At 45.0% G+C, this 25,219-nt stretch overlaps 1 protein-coding gene across 1 annotated transcript in view; it reads right to left on the reverse strand.

The window, feature by feature from the left end:
• The window catches only part of LOC126419400 (myogenesis-regulating glycosidase-like), a 54,598-nt gene extending 35,560 nt beyond the window's left edge, over positions 1 to 19,038 (reverse strand). The window contains exons 1-2 of the mRNA XM_050086588.1: positions 19,029 to 19,038; positions 17,837 to 17,980 (exon numbers count right to left, since the gene is read on the reverse strand). Of these exons, the coding sequence (XP_049942545.1) occupies positions 17,837 to 17,980; positions 19,029 to 19,038 (154 nt within the window). The remainder of the gene's footprint in view (positions 1 to 17,836; positions 17,981 to 19,028) is intronic.
• Positions 19,039 to 25,219: the final 6,181 nt, after the last annotated feature.

Below are 25,219 nucleotides of genomic sequence, written 5' to 3' on the forward strand. Positions count from 1 at the left end.
AGAGCTTGTGGCCGGACGGGAATATGCTTAAGGTGGCCAATCACGACTCCACCCTGCGCACGAGGACCAGGAGCATCAGTGCGGTGGAGGATATAGGGGGAGGTGCGGATAGAATGGTGGGGCTGGAGAAAGGTTTCGTTCAAGAGGAAGGTGTCGACCTGGTGGTGGGAGAGGGTGTGCATGAGGAGGTATTTGTTGGAGCGGAAGGAGCGAATGTACTGGAAGAGGATGCGAGACTCGTGCCGCGCCATGACGGGAAGGAGGGGGGGAAGAGAGGGAAGGGAAGAGACTTAAACTAGGGTGTCGAGGCGGGTGAAGGTGAAGTGGGCTTGGTTGTGGGAGTAAGTGGCGAAGGTGTTCAGGTGGAAAACAGAGCGATCAGCAAGGGATATTTGTTGGAAGGTGTGCGGGCGCTGAAAAGGGTGAATGTTTTGGAGTACAACGGTAATGAACCGGATGATGTCCTCGGCCGTGGGGGGTGGATGGAGGGAATTGTTAGGATGGACAGGAGGATCGACGGGACGAACTGGGACTGTAAGTTCAGGGGTGGCTGGAGGGGGTTTAGCTTTACACTTGTGGGAGTATGTGGGATGGGGGCCATTGCAGGTATTACAGGAAGGAGGAGCAGCGAGGTTGGGGCAGTTCTTGAGAAAGTGGGAGGCCTTGCAATGGGGACAGGTGGGGGGGTTTTTGCAGTTGGGAGTCAGGTGGTCATTGTACACCAGGCACCGCTGGCAACGGTAGGATTGGGGAGGGGATTTGGAGGATTCAACAGGGTGGCGACGGTGGTATATCAGGGCACCCTGCGTGAGGAGATGGTCTATGGATGGTGCGGACTCTGAGAATACCCGCATGAGGTAGGTAGGACCAGAGGCATTGTGGATACGGCGGGCAGAGCGGAGTTCCAAGTCTGGGTGGGAGTTCAGTTCTACCAACACTTCATCCTCTGTGATCACCGGGCTGAGCTTGGTGATCACAGCGGTGTAGGTGGGGGGGGGGGGGCGACGGGGAAGCTGGGGCTCATGAGGAGCGGAAGCGGAAAGGAAGGGTGTCAGAGAGGCGTGGGGGCCAAACATAACTCATGGGAGTTTTCGCAGGAGGTCTGTGTGAAAGGATGGGGACGGGGACTTGATAAGGACTGAGTCCCTGCGGGGAATGAGTTGGGAGATGGGAGCACCAGGTAAGTACTTTCGTATTTCCTTGGTGAGGGTACGAGCGTCGAGGAACTTAGGATCGGGAGTTGACAGGACAAAGGTGTGGAGGGTGGGGGCCAAGGTAGGGGTGGCAGGAGGGGGGGTGGTGTCCATGGTGACGGCAGGGAGAGGGGGAGGTGGTGTTGATTTTTTGTGGGAAGTGGCGGGAGCAGAGTCGGTAAGGACGCGCTTTTGGGGTTTTTTGGAGACTGGAGGCTGGGAGGAGGGGAGAGGGACGGGGAGGAGAGGGAGGTGGCGAGTGGCAGATCCCTGTGGCGTAGTGGAGGCACCGGGAGAAGCAGCTGGTTCAGTGGTGGCGATGGTGACTCGGCGCGACGTGATGCGTGCGGGAGATGCAGAAGACGAAGCGACAGGGTCGGTGAGAGAGGGGAAGCCAACCACCTGAGGGGCGGCAGCAGAGGCGGCAACAGAGGCGTACGTGATGGCGGGGGTAGTAGTGGGAGCTGTTGAGGGTGTGGAGGCTGGAGGAAGGGTGTAGAGGTGTGGGTATACAGCAGGGGAGGAGATAGGGGGTGGGTAAGTGGGGGAAGGGAAGGGGAGGTGGAAGGAGGGAGGCCAGAGGCGGCACTCCAGGAAGTGACTGTGGGAGAGGGGGAGGGGGAGGTGTAGATGACGGTGGAGGTGGGAGTACTCATTGCAGACGAACGGCGACGGACAGACAGACGTGCAGCAGGCGGCGTCGGCGTCGGCGATGGGCAGCGGCGAACAGACGGACGAACAGCAGGCGGCGTCGGCGTCGGCGGCGAACAGACGGACGAACAGCAGGCGGCGGCGGCGGCGGCAGCGGTTACGACGACGGCGATGGACAGCCAGCAGGCAGGCGGACGGACCGACGAACGAACAGCGACAGCAGCGGGTAGACAGACAGACAGACAGACAGACAAACACAATCTTCGAAGACGGAGATTCCACCCTGAGAGTAGCCCAGGCTTTGCAATCTGACGCTTTCGAAGGAGGAGATCCAACCCTCTAGATGCATAAGTCAAGATTAGAGTTTAACATATATTAAGAAAATCTTGTGTTACAGAATATGAGAAGGATTTCTTGTACTTACAGTATTATATTAACATGGAGTGATACGTCATTGCCATTTTTACAAACATCTCCATAGCTCCATTAGTCAAAATCAAATATAGCCCTAAGAGTAGGATTTGTCAGATAAATAAAATTAAGTACATGGAAGTTGGAGAGCGCATAAGCAACTGAGTAAAATCGTCCTGCGTGGTAGCACTGCGACCAGGGCAGGTGGCGCTCAGGTCGCGTACTATGTGCCGATTGGGGTACTGAAGCAACATGTAAAATATAAATATTAATTGCGTCCTTAGATAGAGTGATAGTAAATAAAAGGAAAGCATTTAACATTCCCATTATGACAATGTGGGAGCCTTAGAAACAATAATGTAGAAACATATTTCAAAAAGGTAGGTGGCGCATACGCCATGAGTTACATGCAGTGGCATATACAGCCAAAATAAAATTATATTACCATATTAGTGAAGCACATAGAACGTATATAAGTCAAAACTTTAAGAATAAACAGTAATGGCATCTTAAGACATAAATTATGAAATCTGGTCCACAATCTAGTTAATATATATTCACTGGGATCCGAGGTTTTAGGATAAGCGAGAATTACATGAGGGCCAGTGTAGTGGCAGCCATACATCATGAGTAAATCACATTGCATAAGAGGTAGTGAGCTTAGAGATATAAAAATGCATTATAGCTTCCTGAGGAAATAGACAACTAAGGTTATCAACATTAATGTTATGAATTAAATAGTACGGGTTTAAAGCCTTCAAAAAATTGTCTACAGGCAAGGTTCAACTGATCGTTGAGTATATTACCGTCTTTGAGCTCTAGATGTTTAAAAATAAATAGATCTTCCCACAGATCTAGTCTCCGTCCTTTAACTTGTCTATGTAGGATAACCGTGTCTTCTAACTGTTTAGGCGTATGGCCGGCTATCAAGAGGTGTTCAGCAAAAGTAGAGTTGTGAACATTAGCTCCTTTTTTACCTAATAGATGTTCTTTATATCGTGTTTTAACAGCTCTCCCTGTTTGACCAATATAATATGAGGGGCAGTTATTACAGGTTAGTTTGTATACACCTGAATTAGAAAACCAATCGTTAGCAATTTCTACTGAATGTATAACATTTCTTTTTAAACTGTTGTCTGTAGAAAAGGAGACGTTACAGTTATATTTTTTATTTAGAAGACGTTTAATCCTATACGAAATGTTACCCAAGAAAGGGATGGAAATAAATTTTTTAGTTTCTGTGGTATCTGTGGCATTAATCATAAACTTAGCATAAAAAGCATTAATCATAAACTTAGAGAACACGACGCCTTAGTCACTAAGAGTGACAAAGGTAACACCGTTGTCGTGGCTTATAAAAATGAATATATAGAGAAAACTGTAAAGTTTTTTGAGGAAAACGACATCACTGAGGTTACCGTAGATCCTACTGCTGAACTGCAAAATGAAATCCGGCGTACTCTAATTCCGTCAGCCTGTTTAATAAGTTTCAAAAGATAGGGGTTATAAATATGAACCCGAAACCACCCGTACTCAGAAGCCAGTTTAAACTACACAAACAAAATCATCCGATCCGCCCTGTAGTGAATGGTATAGGCAGTCCACATCACACTCTTGCTAGGCGCCTCCATTTTAAAATTAAAGATGCTTTCACATTTGAAAATAACTTTTCTATAAAAAATAGTAAGGAATTAATTAACAATATTCAATCTGTAAAATGTACACCTGACACTAGACTGGTGTCCTTCGACATCGTCAGCCTCTATACAAATGTCCCGGTTGATGAAACCATAGACCTTGTAAAAGAAAATCTTTTTAAGCATAAAAAACTAAGTGAAACTCAGATTGCTGAACTTATTGGTTTGCTTAAGGTCATATTAAAATACAATTATTTCACATTTAATGGGAAAATGTATATACAGCCAGATGGTCTAGCAATGGGCAGCCCCCTCGCCGGTATTCTAGCAGAGGTTTTCATTAACGCCCTGGAAACAGCATTTTTCAATTCTAGTTCAGAATTACACCAAAAAATCCGCTATTATGCACGTTATGTGGACGACATTTTCATTGCTTTTGATGGCACTGACCATGAGTTAGAGCAGCTCTTCAACACTTTCAATGGTTTACATGAAAAAATTTCCTTCACAAAAGAACTTCAAAATGATAAACGTGAGCTTAATTTTCTAGATTTAACAATTTCTATACAAGATAATACCTTTCATTTCAATATCTTCCGCAAGGAAACATATTCAGATAATTCATTCCTGCTGACTCAACTCATCCTAAAGCGCACAAACTGGCGTTTTTTCATTCCGCCGTTCACCGAATGGTAACCACGCCTTTATCACCTGCGGATCAACAAAAGGAATTGAATGTCATCAAAACGATTGCTGTTAATAATGGATACAACCAAAATATGATCGATCAATTGCTTAATAAGAAAATTTCCCAAAATTGTTCGACTTTGAGTAATAACGTCCCCGCAGATACCACAGAAACTAAAAAATTTATTTCCATCCCTTTCTTGGGTAACATTTCGTATAGGATTAAACGTCTTCTAAATAAAAAATATAACTGTAACGTCTCCTTTTCTACAGACAACAGTTTAAAAAGAAATGTTATACATTCAGTAGAAATTGCTAACGATTGGTTTTCTAATTCAGGTGTATGCAAACTAACCTGTAATAACTGCCCCTCATATTATATTGGTCAAACAGGGAGAGCTGTTAAAACACGATATAAAGAACATCTATTAGGTAAAAAAGGAGCTAATGTTCACAACTCTACTTTTGCTGAACACCTCTTGATAGCCGGCCATACGCCTAAACAGTTAGAAGACACGGTTATCCTACATAGACAAGTTAAAGGACGGAGACTAGATCTGTGGGAAGATCTATTTATTTTTAAACATCTAGAGCTCAAAGACGGTAATATACTCAACGATCAGTTGAACCTTGCCTGTAGACAATTTTTTGAAGGCTTTAAACCCGAACTATTTAATTCATAACATTAATGTTGATAACCTTAGTTGTCTATTTCCCCAGGAAGCTATAATGCATTTTTATATCTCTAAGCTCACTACCTCTTATGCAATGTGATTTACTCATGATGTATGGCTGCCACTACACTGGCCCTCATGTAATTCTCGCTTATCCTAAAACCTCGGATCCCAGTGAATATATATTAACTAGATTGTGGACCAGCTTTCATAATTTATGTCTTAAGATGCCATTACTGTTTATTCTTAAAGTTTTGGCTTATATACGTTCCATGTGCTTCACTAATATGGTAATATAATTTTATTTTGGCTGTATATGCCACTGCATGTAACTCATGGCGTATGCGCCACCTACCTTTTTGAAATATGTTTCTACGTTATTGTTTCTAAGGCTCCCACATTGTTATAATGGGAATGTTAAATGCTTTCCTTTTATTTACTATCACTCTATCTAAGGACGCAATTAATATTTATATTTTACATGTTGCTTCAGTACCCCAATCGGCACATAGTACGCGACCTGAGCGCCACCTGCCCTGGTCGCAGTGCTACCACGCAGGACGATTTTACTCAGTTGCTTATGCGCTCTCCAACTTCCATGTACTTAATTTTATTTATCTGACAAACCCTACTCTTAGGGCTATATTTGATTTTGACTAATGGAGCTATGGAGATGTTTGTAAAAATGGCAATGACGTATCACTCCATGTTAATATAATACTGTAAGTACAAGAAATCCTTCTCATATTCTGTAACACAAGATTCTCTTAATACACTCCTGGAAATTGAAATAAGAACACCGTGAATTCATTGTCCCAGGAAGGGGAAACTTTATTGACACATTCCTGGGGTCAGATACATCACGTGATCACACTGACAGAACCACAGGCACATAGACACAGGCAACAGAGCATGCACAATGTCGGCACTAGTACAGTGTATATCCACCTTTCGCAGCAATGCAGGCTGCTATTCTCCCATGGAGACGATCGTAGAGATGCTGGATGTAGTCCTGTGGAACGGCTTGCCATGCCATTTCCACCTGGCGCCTCAGCTGGACCAGCGTTCGTGCTGGACGTGCAGACCGCGTGAGACGACGCTTCATCCAGTCCCAAACATGCTCAATGGGGGACAGATCCGGAGATCTTGCTGGCCAGAGTAGTTGACTTACACCTTCTAGAGCACGTTGGGTGGCACGGGATACATGCGGACGTGCATTGTCCTGTTGGAACAGCAAGTTCCCTTGCCGGTCTAGGAATGGTAGAACGATGGGTTCGATGACGGTTTGGATGTACCGTGCACTATTCAGTGTCCCCTCGACGATCACCAGTGGTGTACGGCCAGTGTAGGTGATCGCTCCCCACACCATGATGCCGGGTGTTGGCCCTGTGTGCCTCGGTCGTATGCAGTCCTGATTGTGGCGCTCACCTGCACGGCGCCAAACACGCATACGACCATCATTGGCACCAAGGCAGAAGCGACTCTCATCGCTGAAGACGACACGTCTCCATTCGTCCCTCCATTCACGCCTGTCGCGACACCACTGGAGGCGGGCTGCACGATGTTGGGGCGTGAGCGGAAGACGGCCAAACGGTGTGCGGGACCGTAGCCCAGCTTCATGGAGACGGTTGCGAATGGTCCTCGCCGATACCCCAGGAGCAACAGTGTCCCTAATTTGCTGGGAAGTGGCGGTGCGGTCCCCTACGGCACTGCGTAGGATCCTACGGTCTTGGCGTGCATCCGTGCGTCGCTGCGGTCCGGTCCCAGGTCGACGGTCACGTGCACCTTCCGCCGACCACTGGCGACAACATCGATGTACTGTGGAGACCTCACGCCCCACGTGTTGAGCAATTCGGCGGTACGTCCACCCGGCCTCCCGCATGCCCACTATACGCCCTCGCTCAAAGTCCGTCAACTGCACATACGGTTCACGTCCACGCTGTCGCGGCATGCTACCAGTGTTAAAGACTGCGATGGAGCTCCGTATGCCACGGCAAACTGGCTGACACTGACGGCGGCGGTGCACAAATGCTGCGCAGCTAGCGCCATTCGACGGCCAACACCACGGTTCCTGGTGTGTCCGCTGTGCCGTGCGTGTGATCGTTGCTTGTACAGCCCTCTCGCAGTGTCCGGAGCAAGTATGGTGGGTCTGACACACCGGTGTCAATGTGTTATTTTTTCCATTTCCAGGAGTGTATATGTTAAACTCTAATCTTGACTTATGTGTATACCTTTCATATAAACCACGATGTTCATTTTCCTCAGGCCGACTTCTGAAGAAGATAGGTTTAAACTTATCGAAACCTAGGTAAAGATTACTTTATCCTTTGCAACGGGTCGGCTGTTTTTAATCTAATTACGTGGAACCGTTGCTGTTACGCAGCTATGTTTAAAATAATGAAAGAAAATATGTTATGTGGACATGTGTCCGGAAACGCTTACTTTCCAAGTTAGAGTTCATTTTACTTCTCTTCAAATCACATTAATCATGGAATGGAAACACACAGCAACAGAACGTACCAGTGTGACTTCAAACACTTTGTTACAGGAAATGTTCTAAATGTCCTCCGTTAGCGAGGATACATGCATCCACCCTCCGTCGCATGGAATCCCTGATGTGCTGATTCAGTCCTGGAGAATGGAGTATTGTATCACAGCCGTCCACAATACGAGCACGAAGAGTCTCTACATTTGGTACCGGGGTTGCGTAGACAAGAGCTTTCAAATGCCCCCATAAATGAAAGTCAAGAGGGTTGAGGCCAGGAGAGCGTGGAGGCCATGGAATTGGTCCGCCTCTGCCAATCCATCGGTCACCGAATCTGTTGTTGAGAAGCGTACGAACACTTCGACTGAAATGTGCAGGAGCTCCATCGTCCATGAACCACGTGTTGTGTCGTACTTGTAAAGGCACATGTTCTAGCAGCACAGGTAGAGTTTCCCATATGAAATCATGATAACGTGCTCCATTGAGCGTAGGTGGAAGAACATGGGGCCCAATCAAGACATCACCAACAATGCCTGCCCAAACGTACACAGAAAATCTGTGTTGATGACGTGATTGCGCAATTGCGTGCGGATTCTTGTCAGCCCACACATGTTGATTGTAAAAATTTACAATTTGATAACGTTGGAATGAAGCCTCATCGGTAAACAGAACATTTGCCCTGAAATGAGGATTGACACATTGTTGGATGAACCATTCGCAGAAGTGTACCTGTGGAGGCCAATCAGCTGCTGATAATGCCTGCACATGCTGTACATGGTACGGAAACAACTGGTCCTCCCGTAGCACTCTCCATACAGTGACGTGGTCAACGTTACCTTGTACAGCAGCAACTTCTCTGACGCTGACATTAGGGTTGTCGTCAACTGCACGAAGAATTGCCGCGTCCATTGCAGGTGTCCTCGTCGTTCTAGGTCTTCCCCAGTCGCGAGTCATAGGTTGGAATGTTCCGTGCTCCCTAAGACGACGATCAATTGCTTCGAACGTCTTCCTGTCTGGACACCTTCGTTCTGGAAATCTGTCTCGATACAAACGAACCGCGCCACGGCTATTGCCCCGTGCCAATCCATACATCAAATGGGCATCTGGCAACTCCGCATTTGTAAACATTGCACTGACTGCAAAACGACGTTCGTGATGAACACTAACCTGTTGATGCTACGTACTGATGTGCTTGATGTTAGTACTGTAGAGCAATGAGTCGCATGTCAACACAAGCACCGAAGTCAACATTACCTTCCTTCAATTGGGCCAACTGGCGGTGAATGGAGGAAGTGCAGTACATACTGACGAAACTAAAATGAGCTCTAACATGGAAATTAAGCGTTTCCGGACACATGTCCACATAACATCTTTTCTTTATTTGTGTGTGAGGAATGTTTCCTGAAAGTTTGGCCGTACCTTTTTGTAGCACGCTGTAGACATGCCTATCCGCTGGCCGGTGTGGTCGAGCGGTTCTAGGCGCTACAGTCTGAAACCGTGCGACCGCTACGGTCGCATGTTCGAATCCTGCCTCGGGCATGGATGTGTGTGATGTCCTTAGGTTAGTTAGGTTTAAGCAGTTTTAAGTTCTAGGGGACTGATGTCCTCAGTAGTTAAGTCCCATAGTGCTCAGAGCCATTTGAACCACGTGTATCCAAACACAGAGATATGTAAACAGGCAAGATACGGCGCTGCGGTCGCCAACGCCTATACAAGACAACAAGTGTCTGGCGCAGTTGCGAGATGCTACAATGGCGGCTTATCAAGATTTAAGTGAGTTTGTACGTCGTGTTACTGTCGGCACACTAGCGATGGGACACAGCAGCTCCGGGGTGGCGATGAAGTGGCGATTTTCCCGTATTAAGATTTCACGACTGTACCGTCAATATCAGGAGTTCGGTAAAACATCAAATCTCCGACATCGCTGTGGCCGGAAGAAGATCCTGCAGCAAGTACCGGACCAACGACGACTGAAGAGAAGAGTTCAACGTGACAGAAGAGCAACCCTTCGACAAACTGCTGCAGATTTCAGTGCTGGGTCATTAACAAGTGGCAGCGTGCGAACCATTCAACGAAACGTCATTGGAAATGGAAATGTCGTGTGGCTAGGGCCTCCCGTCGGGTAGACCGTTCGCCTGGTGCAGGTCTTTCGATTTGACGCCACTTCGGCGACCTGCGCGTCGATGGGGATGAAATGATGATGATTAGGACAACACAACACCCAGTCCCTGAGCGGAGAAAATTTCCGACCCAGCCGGAAATCGAACCCGGGCCCTTAGGATTGACAGTCTGTCACGCTGACCACTCAGCTACCGGGGCGGACAACGAAACGTCATTGGTACGGGCTTTCGAAGCCGAAGGCCCACTCGTGTACCCTTGATGATTGCACGACACAAAGCTTTACGCCTCGCCTGGGCCCGTCAACACGGTCATTAGACTGTTGATGACTGGAAACATGTTGCCTTGTCGGACGACTCTCGTTTCAAATTGTATCGAGCGGATGGACGTGTACGGGTACGGAGACAAGCTCATGAATCCATAGACGCTGCATGTCAGCAGGGGACAGCTAAAGCTGGTGGAGGCTCGGTAATGTTGTGGAACGTGTGCAGTAGGAGTGCTATGGGACTCCTGATACGTCTACAGGGTGAAAAGTATTTAAACCGACAAACTCTAGGAGGTTGTAGGGGACATCAAAACAAATATTGTTTCCTAATCTCATTTTTTTCTATGAGGATTATTTAAATCGGTGAAGGCCGTATTACGCTCTTCAGTTGTTCGAGGCCGTATTACGATCTTCAGTTGTTGGAGGGCATATTACGCTCTTCGGTTGTAGGCAACTGCTGTCCACCAGTGTAGTAGTGCATTGTCTCTGTTTACTAATGGAACGTTACACCTGGAGTGAGTACACTGATATGGTTGGTGCGTACTACGTAGCGCACCACAACGGACGAGCTGCACAACGGGTTTATCAACAACAATATCCTAATAGCCGTATCCCGCACCGGACGACCTTTGCTGCTGTGTACCAACATCTGCGTGAGACCGGGTTATTTAGCAGGTTACCTGGACATGAAGCAACGTTCGGGCGTGATGGAGTCTTCAACATGCACATGGCTCTGAGCACTATGGGACTCAACTGCTGAGGTCATTAGTCCCCTAGAACTTAGAACTAGTTAAACCTAACTAACCTAAGGACATCACAGACATCCATGCCCGAGGCAGGATTCGAACCTGCGACCGTAGCGGTCTTGCGGTTCCAGACTGCAGCGCCTTTAACCGCACGGCCACTTCGGCCGGCTCAACATGCACAATTCGCATGTTTGGTGTGAAGATAACCCGCATGCCACAGTTACTAGCGCTCTTCAAGTGCTGTTCTTCGTTAATGTGTGGGTCTGTGTGGTTGGGTACTGTTTAATTGGGCCGTATCTGCTACCTAGGCAATTAAATGGCAGGCACTATTACAATTTTCTCGCCAGAGCATTGCCAGAATTGCTGGAAGACGTCCCGCTCCATACAAGACAACGCATGTGGTTCCAACATGACGGGGCGCCGGCACATTTCAGTCGTCGTGTGCGTCGATTCCTGGACCGACGGTTCTCAGAAACGTGGATTGGCAGAGGTGGTCCTGTACCATGGCCTGCCCGATCTCCAAATATGTCCCCTCTGGACTTTTTTGTGTGGGGAGAGATACGCAACCTTGTTTACGCAACTCCAGTTGCATCAGAAAAGGATCTGGTTGCCCGGATAGTAGCAGCAGCAGAAACAATTCAGGATACTCCTGGGGTTTTTGCCCGCGTCGGACAGAACATGATCCTACGGTGTAACCTTCGTTTACGTGTCAATGGAGGCATTTTTGAAAATCTACTGTAATTGAAATTGGGTTGTGTTAATGTGCTGTCTCTTGGTCATAAAAAAATGTACAAGTGTTTGTTGGTTTAATTAATTTGCCGCCAGAGGAATCTTCCTCTACCGGTTTAAATACTCATAGGAAAAAATGACATTAGGGAAAAATAATTGTTTTGATGTCCCCTACGACCTTCCATAGTTTGTCGGTTTAAATACTTTTCACCCTGTAGATGCGACTCTTGCAACGTGCCGTTCAGAAAATATCTCCACCCCTCGTACTCTTACGGATATGCGCCCTGCAGGATTCATGGTGTCAGTTATCTCCAGCAGTACTTCAGACGTTGGTCGAGTCCATGGGACTTTGTGGTGCGGGGCCCAACAGGATATTAAGCAGGTGTAACAGTTCCTTTGGCTATTCAGTGTATAAAAACATCAGCCACTAACAAGTAGCTCCTGCACTCCCCCAGTAGCCTCGAAGTGAGAAACGTTCAATTTTCTATTAGATGGTACATCAAATTAACCTGTTCAGATAAGCGTTTCAGACAGAAATACCGACCATAAAACACATCGTGGATGATGCTTGTTTGTTTGACAATTCTATTTAACAGACTATATTCTTACTTTTCATAAATCGCGACTGTATCTTTAGCTACAGTTTCAGTTTTTCTGCTGTACTGACGACGAAAACAAGGCAATAGCAATAACCCCTATGTCCTATTTCCCAGAAACTTCGCTCAGTGGAAGAGGAGTCAAAATAAGCGAACACGTGGCTCGTCTTATCACTAGATAATCGACAGTCTGTGACAAAACAGCGATCAAAATTTTTGACTTAATTACAGACTGAAAATTATTCAACTATATGAAAGAAAATCGTCAGAGCGTTAGGAAGTTCAAACTGCGCAGTTGGCCGTCGTGCATGATGGGAATTAGTATGTGATGCACATGCACGTGCTGACTTTCATTTGGATGGATTCGTCAAAGAGCAAAACTGGCGCATTTGGGGGACTGAGAATCCGCATTTTGCGATCGAGAAGTCTCTTCATCCTGTACAGGTGACTGGCACGGAATAATCAGTGCCATATTCTTTGATGGCACGGCAACTACCGAGCGATACGTGAATTTTTTGGAAGATGGTTTCATCCCCATCATCCAAAGTGACCCTGATTTCGGCAAGATGTGGCTCATGCAAGACGGAGCTCGACCCCATCGAAGCAGAAGAGGGTTTCATGTCCCGGAAGAGCATTCTGGGGACCGCATTCTGGCTCTGGGATACCCAGAGGCCACTGGCATGGGCCTCGATTGACCGCCATATTCTCCGGATCTGAACACATGTGCCTCCATTTTGTGGGGCTATATTAAAGACTAGGTATACAGCAATAACCCCAAAACCATTGCTGAGCTGAAGACAGCCATTCAGGATGTCATCGACAGCATCGATGTTCTGACACACCAGCGGGTCATCTAGAATTTCGCTATTCGTCTGCGCCACATGTTAGTTAACGAGCATTTCGCTGTCATTTAAGTGTATGGCCGAAAGAGTCAGCCTTCAGGAATTGTGAAACGAACCCTGTCGTGCAGGACCGAATGCCACAAAGGGCGCAGATTCACCACGGAATGGAGAAATTCACAGGCGTCTATTGTCTATTGAGATCTAAGCACTGTAGTGTGCGAGTGAGACAGACGAGAACCTATGTCATAGCGAAACCCAGTACAAGGCGTTTGTGGTCAGGGATACGTAGCGATGTTAAATATGGCCTACGTAAGATCGACCATAAAGGGAAACATTTATGGAAACTATTTAATTCTGTAGTAATGCAGGAAATCAGGCCACAGTGATTTTAATCTGCCATCCTCCATTAATTTTCATGGTGATCCCAATAAAACGTGAATATTAATCATATATATAATAGTTTAGGATTTCCTGCCAAAGTGAAATTAACAAGTTTTACAACAAAGATCTGAATGCTAAAATCTGAACGCTTTGGACAATCTTAAACGATCGATATTTCATATATAAGCGCATCATTAAAATCACAAATGTTGTAAACTCTATAGATTTTATTTGTTTAAAAGATATAGTAAATTTAAATTATCAGTATGTTCAGTTAAGCATCAGATCATCATTTCCTCCACACAAAACACATTGAACGATGACAGCATAACACCTTATTAAATCATTAGGTAATAGAGTATTTGTTATAAAGTTTAGTGCATAATAGTTACTTTTGTTCTTTATTTATTCATCAGAAAACACATTGGTGCAAGGCTGCTGGCCGTGAAATTCAAAGTTAAGAAGGAAATTGTACTGGTTTTATGTAAAAGAATTTAACGTTTATTATGTAATAGATATTATTGTTACTTTATTTAGAACGTGAAAGTGGTCAAGCTTTGATTATTTAAATATGTTAAAATGTAAAATAATGTAGAATAAGCTGTAGTCAATCACACGGACGGCTTCAGGAAAAGGGAACTGCGCTAGTCAGTTGAGCGAAGATGTTCGGCGCGAGGGAAACGCGGTCGGAGACGGGCAGAGGGCAGTTCTGGTCGAGACACACGAAAGTGAACAGGTCGGATGCAGACCCGAAGGCAGACAGTCGGTCTTTAGGCAGCTAGGAAGTGAAACGACTTAGAAAATTTCGCGTTGTGTGATATCGCGGGACTTAGTCTCTGAGCGGTTGTCAGCCGCCCGCCTGGTGTGAACGCTTAACTTTTCGTATGAATATCGACGTGGAGTATCGACCCGCCAGGTTAGCCGAGAGCGCTAATGCGCGGCTTCCTGGACTCGCGTAGGCGCGCCGGCCCCGGATCGAATCCGCCCGCCGGATTAACGACGAGGTCCGGTGTGCCGGCCAGCCTGGATGTGGTTTTTAGGCGGTTTTCCACATCCCTCTAGGTGAATACTGGGCTGGTCCCCACGTCCCGCCTCAGTTACAACACTCACAGACATTTGACACACATATGATTTACACTAGATGCAGACAGATGGGGTACTCTGATTCCTTCCCGAGGGGTACGGGCTGGCGGCAGGAAGGGCATCCAGCCGCCCCTTCACATTATCATGTCAAATCCGATTTAACCACGCCAACCCTGCGCACATTGCGGGACAACGGCGCAAGCGATAGATAGAATCGACGTGGAGTATTGGACTTGTGTTTCGCGATGAGATTGTGGATGATCGAAGTGTGTCAAATGGAGATGCGCTCGAGTATAACAGTAACTCTAAATACGACCACTTTCGCTATTAGTTTTCTCTCTGGATAGCCATTATTCTAACCAAATCGCAACTGTGTGGCCTACACCATTTATGGGTCGTCAATTTAGTTCCCGATATTATTATTACTGTTACTGTACGTTATATTAACTTTGTAGTTCGCGAACTTGCCGTCAGCCAGGTAATTTAACCAAAGGGTCACAAGTGTCTAATTTAGGGTGAGTAATGTGACACGTGCGGTTCACCCCCTAGACGAGTTCGAGCCGAGACATTTCGACGAAGAGGAACCGCATGTGAGCCCGAACATCTATGGGATGTTAGCTCGCCCACATCATCGCCAATGATGGCAGGCATATCGAACATGGCATAACCTAAATCCGAATATGTATAGTGACGTTTACATGTTTAATAAAGTGTTTGCATGCCGTAGTTTATAACTAATTTACGTTTTTTTCATATAATTCAGTAACTGTCACCATGTATATGCCGCCTAGCACACTATAATCTCAGACGAAATATCGGCACAGAGGATAGTGCTGCCGTGTCTCGCAGTTGCTTGTTTTTCCTTTTATTTTATTTTATTTTATTTCCATTTATCTGCTCATACCCGAAGAAGGTTATTACGCGAATGTTTCTTGTCAAGTTAGGCGATACAAGGACGTTATATTATTATCGTAAAATTACAATTGGATTTCACAATAAGTGTCATACATGTATTATGCATGTATGTATGGTATTTCCAAGGGCTACAATGTTCTTATATTTCATTCTTATGTTTATTTTTTCTTATGTTTATTCATGAAGAAGATTTGATGCATCTCTTTGGATGACACTGTTGGTAGAAACATTCGAAACAGAAATTCCGAACGCCACGAACGTAGCGCCAACTCAGGTTTGCGACGGTTACATTTCGTCAAGAAGCATTTTCGCATCTTTGGAAGGTCGGTTAATCTATCAGCCAATAGGAAGCTTTTTGCGGTTTGGAACTCACGATTTGTTCCTTGTTTGAATGCGCATTTGCCATAGTGGTGGCATTTTTCGTATAGTGAGTTCCTTTTGGGTTAGAAGTAGGTCTGGCTTTGTTTGGTTGGTTCGAGATATTTCGACATTTCTTCAGTGATGAAGAAGCCGGTTGAGATCATATCGATTGGTGAATCGTTAGCGACTGGTTAGGTTTCTTCGGGACTGCATTCTAAATTTTTGCCCAGATGAATTTGCTATTACTCTGCGCTCAAGCTTGCTGCAATATTCTTCCGCATGGCGAAATGGGACCTCACAGGTTGCTCATTTCTGATTGAATGGGAGCTAATTGTGGGAACAAATTTTATTTCCTCAGTCGGTAGTGCCGTAATTCTAAAGTTACCAATCTCTCTTGATTGTAAAAGAGCCATTGCTTTGAAGTTGTATATTCAGAAGTTATTCTTCCGATTACGCTTTATGAGATTCACACATGGCCTTGTAAATTAACTGCATTCTTGGGTAACGACATATCTATATATTAATGAGATTCTTTCCTGAATTATTTCACTCCAAGCCAAGTCATTTCATTCTTATATATAGATGACGCAGCAACACGCTGCCATGCTGTAGTATTGCTAAAAGTTGTTGAAACCAAGCACGGTCAGGTCAGTATTCCGAAGTTTCAGAGGCTGCTCACTAAATTAAGTCTGCAGTTGCAAAACATTAGGAATAAGTATTCTCTGTTTGCACGAAATTAGTTTTCAGATACAGGAAGGTAACTCGACGACGGCTATTACGGACGACGTCCAGTTTCTCACTATGCTAAGGAGTGGTCTGGGACATTACTGAGATGATAGCTGCAAATAGTATTCGAAACTTGCGTGTTGATCTCAATAGTTCAGTTATTCCTTCACATTTAGAATCAACGATTACATGTCTGATGTGACATCTTCATCTGCACTGCTGGGGGCTACAGGCCGAAAGCAAACACGTTATTTAGTACTTGGTCAGTTTCTTGATGAATCATTTATCGTTTAATGTTTGAACAGAAGCTATGAAAGATACATTTTCGTTGAGCCTAGGTTACGTAAGCGTGTGTATTTCTGTGTTTATTCATCTAAATGTCACAGTGCATTTCCGCATAATACTCTGCGGTTCAAGATTCGTGCTTAATGCATAGCTTAAAAGTTCATGGCTTTACTTTTACTGCTGATGGGTAGAGTTGAGTTTTGTGACCCAGACACCCGCCCACACACACACACACACACACACACACACACACACACACACAAACACAAACACACACACAACCCCTTTACAGTCGGCTACAGCACTGGCCAGATTGACATCATTCTACACAAAAAGAGGAGCAAAACATTATTCCCCGTTTTGTAAACGAGCCACCAAGAACTGTTCACAAATTTCAAAATTTATACATTATCCAATACTTTGGCAAATGTTTCTATAAAAATTAAAGTTCCGCCAAACAGGATATGCAACACCTGCTGGAAGCAGTGGGAATGTGGACGTGTAGAAGGATACTAAAATTTAAAAAAAGCTGGAAGAAAAGTAAAGCAATTGGGTCCTCAGGGAAGTAAACGAAACTGGGAACTAATCGCTACTGCACAAAACAGCAAAATAAAATTCGTAGACCACACGGTACGGCACACTGAATTCTTGATCGGCATACTGAAAAGAAAGGCTTTAGGAAACAAAGAAGTTGAAGACTGGGGCAGAATCGATCTGGATTCTGTGATGGATGGACATAAACTCAGTGATTACGCTGAACTGAAATTCTCACGAGGGGGAGACAAATATGGTTACAATGACGAGGCCTACCCTTTAGAAGATAGCGACGATGATAAAAATACGTCAGACCATTGTTTTCCATCACTCGTTTCAGGAACAGAGGGAATGAAATCAAAAGAGAATGTGGCCCCTTTAGAAGCAGTAGGTGGTATCGGAGAACCGGTCAGGTAGATCGTGCAGGTCCGTGACCCCAGACGTACTAAACAGTAAGTCGCTCAGTTGACAACAGCCACAATGAAGACGTGGTACTGTAGCAATGCTCACACACTCACCTCGTTTGGTCAACAGCCGGATGCGGCCGCTGTCCTCGTCGTAGCGAGTGGTGAGACCACCTGCTGACGTTGGTGCTGATCCTGCTGGTGACGGGGCCAGAACACCCAGCAGCAACAGCAGCAGCAGCTGCCGAGTACGTACACCTGCGGCACAGAAGCGCTCCAGCTGTAACTCACCATCGCTCCAGTGAGTTGACTGTTACAAGGCGCCTGTCGTTTATACTTTTAGCTCTACACGTCACGCAGTTGCCGTGGAGAGTAAGGTAGGACTGGTAGGATGTTGCAAACTAATTCTCAGGACCGTTTCGAGCACATTTCTCCAAACAAGTGGCTCATAATTTGGCAACCCTTCTACCCTGTTTTTCACTCCTTCGCTTTGACCCGCGTCTGTTTTCTATACTAGATGTGATACGCACCGCATACAAATCTCGCACCTGGGGGGGCCCCTGGCGCCCCTCTCTGCTTTACGCTCCACGAGGCGGCTTCCGCCACTTAGGTCTTAAACCGGCCCTTCTAATTGCGAACGTAAATCAGAAATCACCGAGATATAGTAAACTATTTCGCTCAGTCGCTATATTAAATCGTGGTATAGTCAGCCTGAACGGTGTAGATAGATTCCATACACAATGATGACCTAAAAAGATATCCTTGCCAGGAACTGAAAGAATTTGCATCTCTCTTTGGGAGTGTGACAGCATCGAACGGTGCCACACAATACCGAAGAGTATAGTGGTACACTTTTCATAAATTGTATTCAGCAGAAAAAGGATAGAAACTTAAATTCAGGTTTTCCGATGATACTTTAATCACTTTGTCTACATCTACATGGTTACTCCGCAATTCACAATTAACTGCCTGCCAGAGGGTAAATGCCAGGGCTGTTCCTTACAAACACCTGTTGAAACCAGCTAGTTATCTCTAGCTAATGTCTACACGTTTTACTCCCCACTTCAAGAAATTCCATTCTCCTATACCTAGAATTTGCATTTTCATGTTAATTGCACCACGGAGTAGATACTATCCTCCAATACGACGACATTTTCCGACATCGTATATCAAAAATGGTATCAAATAACTAGAGCTTTGCCCCATACAAACTTCACGAACTAAATCCAGCAGACTTTCTTAGGAACATTAACTAACTCTAAGAAGCAAAGAGTTGGGGAATGTTGAAGAAATCTGAGCAGCTCACCTGGAACCATTTTAGTTATCCCTCTCATCGAATATAGGAAAACGTCTGCTGCATAGACGTTTATATATAGTGGAAACTTATCTGCACTTGCGGAGTCTTTAGAGACTATCGATGTAACTATAATTATAAGATAACGATGACGTGGGCTGCGTACCGATATCTTATCATTCGGATCTTGTGATATTTCATTCCTGCACTAAAGTGAATGCAGCCATTAATTACTATTTTGCAGCGATCGATTTGTTGCCTATGCTGTAAGATAGTCAGGAGATAAATAACTCTCGAATTTACCTTAATCGCGATAAAATCGTACTCTGATGAAATGTCCAGGTAACTACGTTGTCTGTGTGAGATTAAATCTCATGCTAATGGAAAGTAAAAGTGATAGACATGTTTTGCAGTTATCATAACTTTAAAATAATATCTGCGAATATTAAGACCTCAAACGTGTTATGTGTTTCATATTAAATACAATACTGCTCAGATTTCCGCCACTTCCAGTTTCCATTCAGGCATCGCATTGTGGTAGACCGCTACAGAAAATATTTCCAACCAAATGACAGAGTCACGTTTCAGTACATCCAAGAAATGCTGCTATCATGCGTCTGACAGCGTAAACACGAACACACGACAGTCTGCGTACCACAGAGATCCATATTACATTTGATATCATATCCGTAGAAAGTACAGGGGGTCGACAATAAAATGGAAACACCCGAAATGCAACACATTAACAAGCCCAATACGGCGTAGGAAAATCATTGCCATTCAAGACAGTTTCCAAGTCCTCTCGGAGTGCATAAAGACAGCTACTGTACGGTTTTCGAGGGAATCTTATAGCATTATTGCTGCAAAACAGTGGCAAGTCCATGTAACGGTGATATAGGTGGAGAGCGATCACACACGCTTCCTCCGCCCCCCTCCCCCAAAGTAGACCACTGGACCTGACGGGATACCAATTCGATTCTTCACAGAGTACGCGAAAGAACTTGCCCCCCGTGTACCGCTAGTCTATAGAGGAACGGAAGGTTCCAAATGATTGGAAAAGAGCACAGGTAGTCCCAGTCTTCAAGAAGGGTCGTCGAGCAGATGCGCAAAACTATAGACCTATATCTCTGACGTCGATCTGTTGTAGAATTTTAGAACATGTTTTCTGCTCGCGTATCATGTCGTTTCTGGAAACCCAGAATCTACTCTGTAGGAATCAACATGGATTCCGGAAACAGCGACCGTGTGGGACCCAACTCGGTTTATTTGTTCATGAGACCCCGAAAATATTAGATACAGGCTCCCAGGTAGATGCTATTTTCCTTGACTTCCGGAAGGCGTTCGATACAGTTCCGCACTGTTGCCTGATAAACGAAGTAAGAGCCTACGGAATATCAGACCAGCTGTGTGGCTGGATTGAAGAGTTTTTAGCAAACATAACACAGCATGTTGTTCTTAATGGAGAGACGTCTACAGACGTTAAAGTAACCTCTGGCGTGCCACAGGGGAGTGTTATGGGACTATTGCTTTTCACTATATATATAAATGACCTAGTAGATAGTGTCGGAAGTTCCATGCGGCTTTTCGCGGATGATGCTGCAGTATACAGAGAAGTTGCAGCATTAGAAAATTGTAGCGAAATGCATGAAGATCTGCAGCGGATAGGCACTTGGTGCAGGGAGTGGCAACTGACCGTTAACATAGACAAATGTAATGTATTGCGAATACATAGAAAGAAGGATCCTTTATTGTATGATTATATGATAGCGGAACAAACACTGGTAGCAGTTACTTCTGTAAAATATCTGGGAGTATGCGTGCGGAACAATTTGAAGTGGAATGATCATATAAAATTAATTGTTGGTAAGGCGGGTACCAGGTTGAGATACATTGGGAGAGTCCTCAGAAAATGCAGTCCATCAACAAAGCAGGTGGCTTACAAAACACTCGTTCGACGTATACTTGATTATTGCTCATCAGTGTGGGATCCGTACTAGGTCGGGTTGACAGAGGAGGTAGAGAAGATCCAAAGAAGAGCGGCGCGTTTTGTCACAGGGTTATCTGGTAAGCGTGATAGCGTAACGGAGATGTTTAGCAAACTCAAGTGGCAGACTCTGCAAGAGAGGTGCTCTGCATCGCGGTGTAGCTTGCTGTCCAGGTTTTTGAGAGGGTACGCTTCTGGATGAGGCATCGAATATATTGCTTCCCCCTACTTACACCTCCAGAGGAGATCACGAATGTAAAATTAGAGAGATTAGAGCGCGCACGGAGGCTTTCCGGCAGTCGTTCTTCCCGAGATCCATACGCGACTGGAACAGGAAAGGGAGGTAATGAGAGTGGCACGTAAAGTGCCCTCCGCCACACACCGTTGGGTGGCTTGCGGAGTATAAATGTAGATGTAGATGTAGAAAGTCTGGATAATACTGAGATCTGGTTGCTACAGTATCCAGGTGAGCTGCGACCGTTCATCCTCGTGGTCCCAAAAAGAATTCTCGACGAACCGCGGTGTGTGAACAGGGACTCTATTGTCTCGGAACACAACATCACCACTGGGCAACAAGCATTGTACCACGGAATGGACCTGATCGGTAAAAATGGTCACACAGCCCTTGGCCGTAATTCAGCCTTGTAGATTAATCAGGGGGCCCATAGAATACGACGATATGGCTGTCCAAATGATCACCGAACCCACGCCATGTTAAACACTTGTCCGTAAACTGCGTCAGAAGTTGGAAACAGTGTGAAACAAAATTCATCCGACCAAATGACGTTCTTCCATAGACTATTTTTTATGGTTTCGGCACGACGTTTTCCTCTTACGGGCATTTGCATCACTGACGAGTGGTTTTCCAGTTCCAGCTCGTCCTGCAGTTCCCTGCTCATGCAGCTCCCTTCGTGTTGTTTGGTGCTGATAGGGTTCATAAGTGCGAAATTCAATTCTGGGGTGACTTTTGCAACTGTCGTTCTCTTATTTTTCGTCGTAGTCCTCTTCAATGACCGCCTCCTACGTCACTCGTGATACGCGTTTTTCCACATTATTTTGTCTGACCCTGCATGTGACATAGCAAGATGTTGTGACCAATGAGGTTGAAGTTGCAGGTATCGGTGGATCATTCGGAGGCAAGGAACAACGTATTAACGAAGCTTGTGCCGGTGCCTATTCTTAACAGCTCAGTTCAAATTTGATTCTGCTCAGTCAAACGTTAGCATACGAGCTCAAGTTGGATAATAGTTTGTGTGTACATAGTTTTAACTCAAAATGGCTCTAAGCACTATGGGACTTAACATCTTAGGTCATCAGTCCCCTGGACTTAGAAATACTTAAACCTAACTGACCTAAGGACATCACACACATCCATGCCCGAGGCAAAAATGGTTCAAATGGCTCTGAGCACTATGGGACGAAACTTCTGAGGTCATCAGTCCCCTAGAACTTAGAACTACCTAAGCCTAACTAACCTAAGAACATCACACACATCCATGCCCGAGGCAGGATTCGAACCTGCGACCGTAGCGGTCGCGCTGTTCCAGAATGTAGCGCCTAGAACCGCTCGGCCACTCCGACCAGCTGCTCGAGGCAGGACTCGAACCTGCGACCGTAGCAGCAGCGCGGTTCCGGACTGAAACGACTAGAACCGCTCGGCCAAAGTGGCCGGCCGTACATAGTTTTGGTAATACGTAGATTTTTATAGAGTGGGATGTAAAGTTGGTCTAAACTTCATACAGAAACAGATACGGTGTAGATATAACAAACTACAAACTTGTTTTTCCCGGAATACGATTTTTCAAAACGCAACGCAGCATAACTCCAACAATTTTCAATCTTTTATTTGAAAAGTGAATCATATAGGGGATTTTCGATTAGTTAATTTAAACAATATTTAATAACCAATTATTCTTCTTTTGTTGGTGGAAATTTAACGACTTTATTCAAACACAAAAATCAGTATTTCTAAAATCATCTACTTGCTTCACTGGCTACGCTCATGTAGTTTACAATGTTTTTTTTTTCTTTTTGTTCAGATTGAAATTGACATAAGTTACAGTGTTTGCGACAGACTGTCTCAAATTCAACATGTCTCGCGGGAATTGCTGCAGTGTCGCCATTTTTAAAAATATTTTTCGATAACATTTTTTTGTATTATAGTTAAATACATGCTCAACAATACCTCAGGTATTATTTCTCTAGTGCCCTTCTTCCCACGCAAAAAGAAATTCTCAAGGAAACGCTCCTTGCAGGCCACTACGGTGGTGTTACCGTTTAAGAGCGACGTGTTGAGTTCTGCCTGCAAGGAAGTCCTGGATCCAGTCACGTGTCTGGTCCGATATTTAGTAGGCTCGTATATTGTTCACTAAAACAACAGTGCGAAATGGTATCGGATGCCTCCCACAAAAGAAGTAACACGGCATCAAACGGCGATCGTCTGACTATGGCGCCTAGGGTTTCTGGATGAACAGAGAGAGCTGCGTTTTGCAAGATCTCTGGTTGAGGAACGCATGTGAAGTACTACGGAGGGTATTTTATTATCACCTTCGTCTGACGGCATGATTATGTCAACGGCGACACGTATCTTCGCTCCATGACGTACCGCAGGAGTTAGCTACTCAACGGTGGACATATGAATACGTGTACGGGGATGCAGGAACTTTACGTTACGACTATTATATCCCTTACTGGCCAAACATTACAGACTAAAGTATCGTCAACCAGCAGAATCCGAACCAGCTAGTTAGTCACATGTTCCATAGATCATTTAAACGATTATTTTGTCAAAATGATGTGGAACGAGTCAGTTCACAGGATATGTGTACATGATTAGTTTAACATTAATAAACACATTTGTAAATTATAGATTGCAGCGATCAGTCATCCTTTTCAAATTTTATTGTGCAGATCTAGATTTCGACTACAAGCTAGCCATTCTCAATGAACTATTATTTTCGCTCAATGCATGTAATTCCCCGTTGGTCGGGCTTCATCCACATTTCATTGAATACTATGGTAGTATTCAATGAACTGTGGATGAAGCCCAACCAACAAGGAATTACATGCACTGAGCGAAAATAATAGTGCATTGAGAATGGCTAGCTACTGCCATAGTATTCAATGAACTGTGGTTGAAGCCCGACCAACAAGGAATTACATGCACTGAACGAAAATAATAGTGCATTGAGAATGGCTAGCTACTGCCATAGTATTCAATGAACTGTGGATGAAGCCCGACCAACATGGAATTACATGTATTGAGCGACAATAATAGTGTATTGAGAATGGCTATGTTCTAGCCGAAATCTAGATCTGCGCAATAAAATTTAAAAAGGACGACTGATCGCTGCAGTCTATTATTTACAAGTCAATATATGAACCACGGACTTTGCCGTTGGTGGGGAGGCTTGCGTGCCTCAGCAATACAGATGGCCGTACCGTAGGTGCAACCACAATGGAGGGGTATCTGTTGAGAGGCCAGACAAACATGTGGTTCCTGAAGAGGGGCAGCAGCCTTTTCAGTAGTTGCAGGGGCAACAGTCTGGATGATTGACTGATCTGGTCTTGTAACATTAACCAAAACGGCCTTGCTGTGCTGGTACTGCGAACGGCTGAAAGCAAGGGGAAACTACAGCCGTAAATTTTCCCGAGGACATGCAGCTTTACTGTATGATTAAATGATGATGGCGTCCTCTTGGGTAAAATATTCCGGAGGTAAAATAGTCCCCCACTCGGATCTCCGGGCGGGGACTACTCAAGAGGACGTCGTTATCAGGAGAAAGAAAACTGGCGTTCTACGGATCGGAGCGTGGAATATCAGATCCCTTAATCGGGCAGGTAGATTAGAAAATTTAAAAAGGGAAATGGATAAGTTAAAGTTAGATATAGTGGGAATTAGTGAAGTTCGGTGGCAGGAGGAACAAGACTTTTGGTCAGGTGATTGCAGGGTTATAAATACAAAATCAAATAGGGGTAATGCAGGAGTAGGTTTAATAATGAATAAAAAATAGGAGTGCGGGTTAGCTACTACAAACAGCATAGTGAACGCATTATTGTGGCCAAGATAGACACAAAGCCCATGCCTACTACAGTAGTACAAGTTTATATGCCAACTAGCTCTGCAGATGATGAAGAAATTGATGAAATGTATGACGAGATAAAAGAAATTATTCAGGTAGTGAAGGGAGACGAAAATTTAATAGTCATGGGTGACTTG

Source organism: Schistocerca serialis, chromosome 9, assembly GCF_023864345.2.
Source record: "Schistocerca serialis cubense isolate TAMUIC-IGC-003099 chromosome 9, iqSchSeri2.2, whole genome shotgun sequence".
Lineage (NCBI taxonomy): Eukaryota > Metazoa > Arthropoda > Insecta > Orthoptera > Acrididae > Schistocerca > Schistocerca serialis.